At 42.2% G+C, this 11,075-nt stretch overlaps 1 protein-coding gene across 2 annotated transcripts; it reads right to left on the minus strand.

Moving 5' to 3' along the window:
- Positions 1 to 1,503: 1,503 nt before the first annotated feature.
- Positions 1,504 to 9,972, minus strand: LOC133506201 (mucin-2-like). 2 transcript variants are annotated; one of them, XM_061830104.1, is made up of 6 exons: positions 9,849 to 9,972; positions 7,426 to 7,501; positions 7,128 to 7,336; positions 5,471 to 7,003; positions 4,165 to 4,225; positions 1,504 to 2,297 (listed from the first exon to the last, which is right to left on the minus strand). In XM_061830104.1, exons 3-6 carry the CDS (start codon positions 7,288 to 7,290, stop codon positions 2,231 to 2,233), a joined length of 1,824 nt encoding a protein of 607 aa, XP_061686088.1. In that variant the 5' UTR covers positions 7,291 to 7,336; positions 7,426 to 7,501; positions 9,849 to 9,972; the 3' UTR covers positions 1,504 to 2,230. The 2 variants fall into 2 exon arrangements, with proteins under 2 accessions (XP_061686088.1, XP_061686089.1); XM_061830105.1 differs by lacking the exon at positions 7,426 to 7,501 and having other exon boundaries at positions 9,849 to 9,924.
- Between the last annotated feature and the right edge of the window lie 1,103 nt (positions 9,973 to 11,075).

Consider the following 11,075-nt stretch of genomic DNA (forward strand, 5'->3'; position numbering starts at 1 on the left):
CAAATGCAGCATACAACAATGCTCAATATCATATATGCTCTATGTGACATCGAACAACAAATACTTAAGGGTTGTGGCACAATGTAGTACGGCACTGACGGCGCCACCCGCAAAATTTTGACTGTCCTGTACGCATTATTGTCAAAACGTGATGTTTGATATCACTTTTTTCTTGAGTTCTCACTGATACCGATACCACTAACATCATAAAATTTCAATGAACACAATGACATCTAATTGTGTACAAAGATCGTTATTTCTGATGCACGTAGTGAATCAAGTAACCACAGGGTAGCGCCAACTACAGGTGAGGAGGACTTCCTCTATCATAATTTTTTTGCCTTAAAAATTGGTGGCCGGCATCAGCAGGCTTCACAAGTACCCAATACCCTGAAATAAGGCCGGTATCGGTCCGATGCCGATATCTGGTATCAATACTCGCCCAACCGTAGGAAAAAAATTTCACTGCTTAACTTGCACTCTCATTCTTGCAGGGGTTCAACTGGAACGACCTGGGGGAGGACAGGAAATTCGAGCTCCTAGTGTACGTGGTCCTCCCAGCTGTGTCGGTTCTCCTGCTGGTCCTGATGGCGGTCTTGGTCTACCGCTCCTGCTCTGCCTCCGGCTCCAAACTGGGCCTAACCAACGTGATTGCGCTGGACCTGCAAGGCGCCGAGAGCAGCGCCGACTTGCTGTCATCGCTGACCCGCAACGCCGAGCGCCACGCTAGCACCAGCTCGACGGGCTCAGATGGAGTCTTTGTCATGGTCTACCTGCCGCCCCCCTACGAGGAGACCCTCACCAAGATCAGCAGGGCCGCCAGCCTCGGCAGCTCCAAGGACGCCGAGTCCATCAAGATCGAGGATCTGGAAGCCAAGCTGTGCCCGGAGGTCAGATCCAGCGGTCGCTACGTGTGACAAGACTCTCCTGTTTGTGATTTCCATGGTCACATCTCGTCTTTTGCTTTTAAGTCAGTTCCTCGCAATAATCCACAGAACACTTGCAAATACAGCGATACCTTGACTTACAAGTTTAACTTGTTCCGTGACCAAGTTCGTAACTCAGTTTACTCCAACACATTTTCCCCATTGAAATGAATTGAGCTACATGCTATGATGTCATGCCGTGACGTCACAATATTAACATAGCAGACCCCCGCCTACCGCCTACACACTCATCAGGATTTGTGGCTCCAAATCTTCAACTAGACCGGATCTCCTGATGGAAACGTGACCGGTAATGACTTGATCATGAGCTTCTAGTTCTTCTTCCTGCGTGTGATGCCTGCTTGTTTGTGATGTTCTACTGCTCCCTGCTGCCCAACAGTCAATAAAGAAATCCAGTTGAAAAAGTACCAAAGTGGTCATCAATTTGTGGCAGTTGGAGATCAAATATGAGTCAAATACTTCTGGTGAAAAAAAATAATATATTTGTTATCGTTTTTTTAATAATGGATGCAATTATGATTAATCAACCAATCAATCCCATTAAAAAAAAGAAAATACATATTTTATATACATATGGTCCTTTTCCGCTTTGGCCCGGTGGACACGGCGTCCACAATTTCCAAAAACAGTTTTTGAATTGTGGACACGTCAGACCGCAGCACACTTTCTCAGATGAGCCCGGGCCCAGAGAACCCGGGGGCCGTTTCTGGGTGGCGTTGATAAAGGACTTTTGAAAAGCATAGTAGAGTTTTAAATTTCACTTATGGATGTACCACTGAGCTGAACTGTGTTTACATACTAATGCTGGTTTTCTGGAGTGTTCCTGCGCCCTCGTGGCAATGTCCGTGATACAATTATGCCCTTTTTTGAAGGCCTGAGGGATCGAAACCCCAACAATGTTCATCAGTTTGAACAGGAAATATCTCATCTTTGCAGTTCATGCAGTTGAAAAATGATTTCCAAATCATTATATTCTATTTTTATTTACGTTTAACAGAATGTTCCAACCTCATTGAAAGTGGATTTTGTTTTACAGGACCTGATTAAAAAAAAAAACAAAAAAAAAAACAGTGGAACACAAGCCGCATGTTTCTCATCTTGACGACGTCACCAGAAAAATCAAGAGAAACAAAAATATTTAATTTGTAGGAATCTGTTATGCATGTTTTATGAAGGAAAGTGGGGGGGGGGTGTGGGGGGTTAAATGAATTTTTAAAAAAAATCCAGTAAACCTCAGTATGTATGTTTAAATCATAAAGATTTTAAAATCGCCAATCGGTGCTTCACAGGCATTCTTCGAAGAAGTTGGTAGTTTGGTAACATTCCTTGCTGGCCGTCCGGAAGAGATTCCTGGCGGTTGGACAAGAAGAAAACAGATCAACGGCAAATATGCCATATGCACAAAGCACTTCAATCAATCCACCAATCACAGGCTGGATTACCTCCTAAATCCTGAGGTGACATCCTTTGAAAAATTATTTGCATTCCCTATTTTGTTACGAGTGAACGCAAAGTGGTTTTTATTTCTTTCAGATCACCGGAGGGGTTCCGTATTAGATAAACAGTTCATAACTGTTCCTAAAAAAAATCATATTACACAGGCATACCAACAAAACTGATAGATAAGTCGTTTTGAAATCAGAAATCAAGGATGATCATTTGTCCAAGTATTGTTCAAGTTACAGTAAAAAAAAAAAACAATGAATGCTTTCCATATCCCAATAGTTATTACACATGACGCTTTGAAATTTTGTTATGGATGGAAAGTTGACATACGTGATTTATTTTTTCATAAATTGCGCTTGTCAGAGTACTTTTAATAATTACATGCTTTTCACTATAACTTGAGTATTTTTGTTCTGGATTAACACAACTTTCAGTCTGTTACATTAACTATTTATGTTTTTATCTTGACGTAATTACCGTATATCATAAACTCTGCCTGATGAGCCTTTTCAAGTAGTGTAAAAAAAAAAAGAAAGTTAATTGAAGACCATTTCGTGTGAATTTGCCTTCATTCTTATTTTATAATTAGCCATTTTTTAATTGTAAATGATATTGTTTTAAGCAATGTATGGATTTGATTTTCTATCTTATATCTTTTTTTTAACATTCATGCTGTTTTTCAAAAGTTATTCTGAAATTACTCGCCAGTCACATTTAACCACTGAATACTACAGTACTAACTCTTGGTCAAGTAATCATTTAAATGACTAGTTTTTACTTCTGGGTGACTCCTATTATTTTAAAGTACAAGTACTTCAATTTGAGTACTTGAGTTTCAATGCCTGCTTCATGTGAATCAGTTCTCTCGGATTGATTAGTCATCCCTGCCAAGGCCAATCAAGAATCGTCATTCATATTTCCTTATTTTTTGTTTCAGGTTGACATGCTGTTGTACAAACACGAGTGATTTCTGTGTGTATTAAGAAAACTTAAAGTATTTTGAGTCTATTTCAAGCGCTATTCCATTGCCTTATTTATATTCGGTTTTAACAGCTAACTTAGCTCCCTATGCAACTATTTTGAAGATGGAAGTATGGCGGGAGAAAAAGTGCCATCATCAATTATTTCCATCTGTTTTTTTTTACTATGGTGTAAATTAAAAATGTTTTGTGTGTGTTGCGAAGAAATTAAATGTATTTTGTGAATATTTGAAGCGCTATTTCCATATACTGTATAATTTCTTATCTTTGCTGTTTTCGATTAGCCACGTCTGTCGAGCGACTCAAGAATTGCTGTTCACACCTCACCTTTTCGGGTGTTGTACGAGTTTTCATTCTTTTGTGCAGACGTCGGTGCTTTTTGTGTGGATTAAGAACAATTGGTGCCTATTTTGAGCAAGTTTTCGATGCAATTTTAATGTGCAAATGCTTCTTTGTTCCCAGGCTTTTGGCACCTGCATGTAAATTGATGCGGACGTTTTGAGAGAGATTTTTAGCTTTTGATTGTTTCTATGTTTGTGTGCGAAGTCGAAAACAGATCTTTGACTGAACACTTTCTTCACTTGTTACTGACACTGGTGTCCTGTGAATGTTTTCATTTATCCAGTTAACTTTATTCTCAGGATATTTAATTGGTCACAAGCGGAATATTTTTAGTCCTTATATACTGTACATCATATTGATGTGTTCTTCTACTGTATGTCACAAGATAGAGGTTATGTAAGACAGATAAAAGAAAGATAAATACAAAAGCTGACGTGACGTTCACTTACATCCAGTACTGGCTGTTCACAAAGCATTGAATATCATCCGTGATGTCGTCATCCATGAAGGCTTGAATGGGAAAAGAAGAGCTCGTTTAATACACATAAACATAATCCCACAGTCGGGAGCCCTGTGAGGATAAGCGGCTTGGAAAATGGCTGCATAATATGCAGTTAATTCCTCCCCGTCAAACTCACCTAATCGTAAGATTTAATGTAGAACCTGCAGTAATTTATGGTACATCTACTCGCTGGAAAACTCACCTTTTAGCACCAATCTGTATATATTTGTGCTCTTCTGTGACGCTTGAAGATGGTCTCTAAACGCCTGATTCTGTCTAAGTGGCAATGTTAGCGTAAGTCTAGCTAGCGTTCCCCACTGGCCAAATATTGGCCGACTTGACAGCGAACAGCGATGTGATGATGGAAGATTCTAGTTGTGGTCTGGCAGTCAAGTGCGCCTCCTTGTGTGCTTATCACCGGAGAAGAAAGGTTTCAGACATGGACAACAGTCCAGATGACTATTGGTTGTGGTGGATGCTAACAGCTGATCAAGTGCTAGCAGCTAGCTGCTCAAGGTAAGCTACAGTAAGTGCCCAACTGAAAATAAAGGGCTCTGTTTTTGTCGACAACACATACGTGGTGGTGCGCAAATGCTAATAAATTCTGATTTTCGCGATGAGAACTTTTAATAATTTTGCAGCTCAGACTGCACCAAGCTGGAAGGAGGATGTGTCCTTGGACATGTGCCTGGCGGAAAGGAAGCCGATCTAAACTTAAGCCTGCTCAGACGGTGTCAAACTGCTGGTGCCGGTGAGACCTCAGCTCTAATGCGATTTTGGTGAATTTTCAATATTGCGCGCCACAGAAATATTTACTGTAAGTCACCAGCGGTTATTCCCAGCTGTATATCCGCTCACGTTGTTGCCACATAGTGGTTAGAGAACAGTGACAATGTTCTACTCGCCCACGGTGCAATTATGCATTGTCCTTTTCTGTACAGAAATGTCACCATTTAAAGGGAATGAGAGGAGTCAAATTAAGTCGTCTGTCAACATTCCCACAGTGGCACCGCCCAACCACTATCAGATCTGCCAGGCTGCTCTAGTCCATTAAATTACCAATACTTGTGTAGTCTGCCTCTTAATTGTATTTAAAAATTTGAGCCGCTAAGTAATACATTTATAGGTTTGGTTCAAGCACAAAAACACTGAACTGAATTTTTGGTGAATAAGGGGGATAGATTCCATGAAAAAAATCTGAAAATGTGAGACTTTGCAAATGCTGTCAATGTAAAGTAGACTTGATAACTCACCAGCGCAGGATGTAATGCAGATGTTGTCCGTCCAAGGATTAGTTGAGAAACAGAAATCCGAGTCTGAAAGCTGGAAGAGTCCATAATAAGTGCGGGTAGATGGTGGGCTTGCCGCGCTGAACTCTGAGGCCTGCCGCCGCCGCCGGCGCTTGGCTTCTCTCATCTCCTCTTCTGTCTTCCACAAGCCATCCACGTGCTTCTTCAGCGCCTCCATCTCAGCCTGCTGCGCTATCTGGACCACGTCGGCGTCAGGAAATTGGAAAGAGACGTTTAAAGACACAGGCCTGACTGCTGTTGTGATGCTTGTTGGTTCAATTGGTCTTGTGGTCGTGGTTATGAGAGACTCAAGGGGTCCTGTGGTAGTGGTGGTTGTGACTTCTACAGGACTTGTGTCAGTGAGTCTTGTTTCAAGAGGTTCGGGGGGTATTGTGGTATTAGTTGTTGTTGGAGCCTCAGGGGGTATTGTGGTACTAGTTGTTGTTGGAGCTTCAGGGGATCTTGTTGTGTTTGTTGTTGTTGGAGCATCACTGGGTAAAAGGGCATTGGTTGTTTCAAGAGGTTCCGGGGGTATTGTGGTATTGGTTGTTGGTTCAGTGGGTCTTGTTGCAAGAGGTTCGGGGGCTATTGTGGTGTTGGTTGTTGGTTCAATGGGTCTTGTTTCAAGCGGTTCGGGGGGTATTGTTGAATTGGTTGTTGGTTCAGTGGGTCTTGTTTCAAGAGGTTCGGGGGGTATTGTGGTATTGGTTGTTGGTTCAGTGGGTCTTGTTTCAAGAGGTTCGGGGGGTATTGTGGCATTAGTTGTTGTTGGAGCCTCCGGGGGTATTGTGGTACTTGTTGCTATTGGAGCCTCAGGGGATCTTGTTGTGTTGGTTGTTGTTGGAGCATCACTGGGTATCAGGGCATTGGTTGTTTCAAGAGGTTCGGGGGGTATTGTGGTATTGGTTGTCGGTTCAGTGGGTCTTGTTTCAAGAGGTTCGGGGGGTATTGTGGTATTGGTTGTTGGTTCAGTGGGTCTTGTTTCAAGAGGTTCGGGGGGTATTGTGGTGTTAGTTGTTGTTGGAGCCTCAGGGGGTACTGTGGTACTAGTTGTTGTTGGAGCCTCAGGGGATCTTGTTGTGTTGGTTGTTGTAGGAGCCTCACTGGGTATCAGGGTATTGGTTGTTTCTAGAGCGTCGGGGGGGATTGTGGTATTGGTTGTTGTTGGAGCCTCAGGGGATCTTGTGGTGTTAGCTGTTGGAAGAGCTTCAGGGGGGAATGTGGTGTTGGTTGTGATTGGAGGCTCAGGGGGTATTGTGGTATTAGTTGTTTCAAGAGGCTTGGGGGGTATTGTAGTATTGGTTGTTTCTCGAGCGTCTGGTGGGATTGTGGTATTGGTTGTTGTTGGAGCCTCAGGGGGTCTTGTTGTCTTGGTTGTTGGTAAAGGTGCAGGGGGTTTTGTGGCATTTGTTGTTGGTTCAAGGACGACTGGCATGACAGAAGTAGTCTTGATCATGTTGGAGTTCAGACTTGACATCTTCTCTATTTCACATATTACTGCAAATCATGAAGTCAACATTATTCGTAGGTTTGTGTCTAGAACCTAACGTTCAGTTTTCTGTGTTGAATATACAAAGATAATCTTGCAAAATCCATGGACAGTATTCAATAATCCTCTCACCTACTGAGATGATGGTCTCTCTGAACTTTTCAATGCCTTCAGGCAGCCAGATGGCATCATCAAGTCTTTCTTTGAGTTCACATCTGGTGATCATGCGGCCCTGGGAAAAACTTGGGACCAGAACCCACAAGACCAGCAGCAGCATTGTCCACTCCAACCTCATCTCACTGGCTTTGTGAGGATGAAATAAATCTCTCAGAACTTGAGACCTGTAAAAAATGATGGAATAAAACAAACAAACCAGTTTTAGATCAACCAGTAAATTGAAGAACTTGAGGATACGGGAAAGCGGGCTAACCTCCAGCCCAGCCTGGGCAAAGAAATGGCTGGTGTATTTTTGTCTTATATTTTGTTGTCCAGACAAACCACGCAGACTCAGGACATGCGAAGAGACATATTAGATAAACTGAAATTCTAAATTGCCCAAACAATGTACCGTATGCTAGTTTCACCGACTGTCATTAAAGGGGATTTCCAGTGCTTGGCATGAACAATGTATCCAATAGGTCATGTAATATGTACTCTATTTTTACAATGTGATGTTAAATCCTCTCTCATTTAATAGTGTTTTGAGAAGATTTTTATCGACTATTCCGAATTTTCAGGGGCGTTGCCATTTTTGCGAGCCACATGACTTACTTGCGTGCATGTGACGTGTAAGGTGCCGCACCAAAGGCTCGATTACATTGTGCCCAGCGCTGATTTCTCGGATTTATCCTCATCTGATGAAGAAATATCTGTACAATATCTGTGGCTGTAATGTTGAATATTCGGATGGTTCTTCGGGCGGAATGACGCCAGAGTCTGATCACTCGGAGCCATACGCGGGGGACGTAAGTGCGTAATCAAACGCCCCCAGCGCTCCGGGCCGGCAGCCGCGGATGGTTCTTCGGACGGGAATGACGCGCAGCCTGACAAGCGAGCTCCGGCGGCAGGCTGCGAGCCGAGCTTCAGTGGTGGAGGCCGCTGAAGCTCGGCTCGCTCGTTAGAGTCCGCGTCATTCCCATCCAAAGAACCATCCACGGCTGCATTTGGGGGCCTTTGTTTACGCACTTACGTACCCCGCGTACGGCTCCGAGTGGTCAGACTCTTGCGTCATTCCGCCCGAAGAACCATCCGAATATTCAACATTATTTACAGCCACAGGTTCAAATCTGTATGGAAGAATTCCTCCGTCTTCCCCTCAACCGATACTGCTATTTCTTCATCAGATGAGGATAAATCCGAGAAATCAGTCCTGGGCACAATGTAATCGAGCCTTTGGTGCAGCACATTACACGTCACCTCTAAGTCATGTGACTCGCGAAAATTCGTAATTGTCGAAAAAAATCTTCTCAAAACACTATTAAAGGAGAGAGGATTTAACATCACATTGTCAAAATAGAGTACATATTACATGACCGGTTGGATACATTGTTCATGCCAGGCACCGAAATTCCCCTTTAAAGTGAACAGAAACATGTGAGTTAGTTTTGCCCTTGCAAACACTGGCACCAGCCTAATTGCTCACGCTGCATTGCGTCTGCCAAACGCTAACTTGCCAAGCGGTTCATCGTGCATGTTGTGGGAGGGGTACAGTGTCTGGCAAACAGGACGATTAAACAACAAGACGCAATTAAACAACAACAGCATGGAGCATTTTGTTATGTTTAACAGTACACTCATATGCCATACACGTGTGTACAGTACAGTCGATAAACATGACCTGATTTAAAGGCGATGGGTATGGGTTATTGTGTGGGTGAATATACATCATACCCATACAGTTAAATATGATAGCAGACTGATTTAACGAAATTAGGATAGAGTATTGCACGTGTACAAGTATATGCCCAACACAGGAATGAATTAGTTGCTGTAACTATAAGGATAATAAATAGCATGACATGATTAGATAACATAAGCATTAGTTATTGTATGTGTCTTAATAAATGCCACATATGCATACAGACAAATATTATACATTTGAACAACAAGACATGTTTAAACGACAAACTGAACATAGTGTATTGCATTATGAGCATATAACATGCAGATGGGAATGTGTATGCTGTAAGTGTGATAGGTATGTCTACATGTAACTGGATGACTAAGCAACATTTTGCGATTTAACCAACCTGGCCATATAACGTACGCTTGAATTTAGAAAAATAGCAAGGTAATCAGGCAACGTTATGGCAAAATATCCCGTGTGTGACTATATGACATATATGAACTCAAAATGATGTATTCTGTTTGTACGAATCTATACCACCACCATGCGTGTTGATAAATATCCCAATATTAGGCTGACTACACATGACAAGATTAAACAAACTTAAGAGTAAAAAAGCAATATGTGTGCATTGATAAAGCCACAACTACAAGATAACATATATAATATATATATGAAGAGTTTGTTTTCAAAACGAGACATAGGCATTTTTTTCAGATTTACGAAACTCGCGCCAAAATTATCCAGCTCCGAATGGATAATTTTGGTGCGATTTTCGTAAATCTGAAAAAAATGCCTATGTCTCGTTTAGAAAACAAACTCTTCATATGTCGTGACAAAAATGCAACATAGCATGACTAAACAACACCATAGTATTACACTGTACTGTATGTGTGTGACTATGACACTAGGATAAATATAATAGGGTTGCATTTACAAAAGACACAAACATATCGCTAAGGATAAGGGCCATCATAGAAATGCAAATAAAGCAGGTATGTTCTCACCACGTCTGAGTGTTGCTTGTGTCTGAGTAGGCTTGCTGGTGGTGTCACTTGCCTATCATGTATATGTGTTGCTGTGGACAAACCTGTTTGTATTTTTCACTTTTCACATCCTTATCCGTCATTTCCTCCCCATTAACTTGGATCCCAGTCAAGAGTGCGTGCCTGCAGCGTCTCTGAGCGCTGAGAACAAAGTCATGAACCAGGCAGGTGACATTTGACGAACGCGAACAGAGTTGGCATTGCTGGGTCTGCTCCCCGGTCAAAACGCCGTGGGAGGAGCAGGTGTCAGACATAAAGCACGTGGGCTGATGCTGGCCCACCACAGGCTTTTCCCCGACCCCCAGGAGAATTAGAAAGTTAAAATAAAATGTCAAGGCCCTTTGGGTATGCGTTGTGAGGATTTTAAGCAAATTGTATCTCGTTCTGAAATGATTCGAGGTTGTTATTCATGTTATTATTTTACTTGGGATAAGCCCATTCTCAACCGGGCCGATTATTTCTTATTTATGCCCATATTCAGCATTCATACGCACCTTTGCCTTCGGAATTCCCTGCTCTGAGAATTTTATCACAGAGATGTCTGTCGTCCGAGACTAAAAAATAAACTAAGAGGTTGCAAATCTTAAATGATATGTAAAGCTATATTTTACACAAAAGTTTTGCTGACAATATTTTTCCCTTTCACAGCAAATGGACATCAGCTCCAAATATTGGTTATCGACTTCTCTGACTACTTATCCTCGGTATCAGCCCATATTTGTCTATTTCTACTTGTACGAGAATAGTTCAGACAAGCTCGTCCGCTTGTACATTGTATCACGTTGCAGTCAAACAAAAGGGAAAACACCCACTTACATGAAGCGTGGAATGATTTTACTAGTTCGGCCCACTTGACATCAAATTAGGCTGTTTGTAGCCCCTGAAATACAATCAGTTTGACACCACTGATCTAACGAGTTCCTCGTAGTGATGTTCGTCATCCAATCACACGCTCTAATTTATTTCCTGCTCAGCTGATTCCAAAAATGAACCCGTGCTGAGGGTTGGTAAAGGAAAAATGTTTTAATTTGATGTGCCCAACAAAAGCATTCTCCAGCAAGGTGTGTTCTTACTAAGTTGACAACGGCGACCAAGCCCCCCCCCCCCCCCCCCAAACACACCTCAATTTCCGGTTGTCGTGCGAAACCTGAACTTCCCAAAGAATGATGACAATAGTGATGTTGACAT

The sequence above is a fragment of the Syngnathoides biaculeatus genome, chromosome 9 (genome assembly GCF_019802595.1).
Source record: "Syngnathoides biaculeatus isolate LvHL_M chromosome 9, ASM1980259v1, whole genome shotgun sequence".
Lineage (NCBI taxonomy): Eukaryota > Metazoa > Chordata > Actinopteri > Syngnathiformes > Syngnathidae > Syngnathoides > Syngnathoides biaculeatus.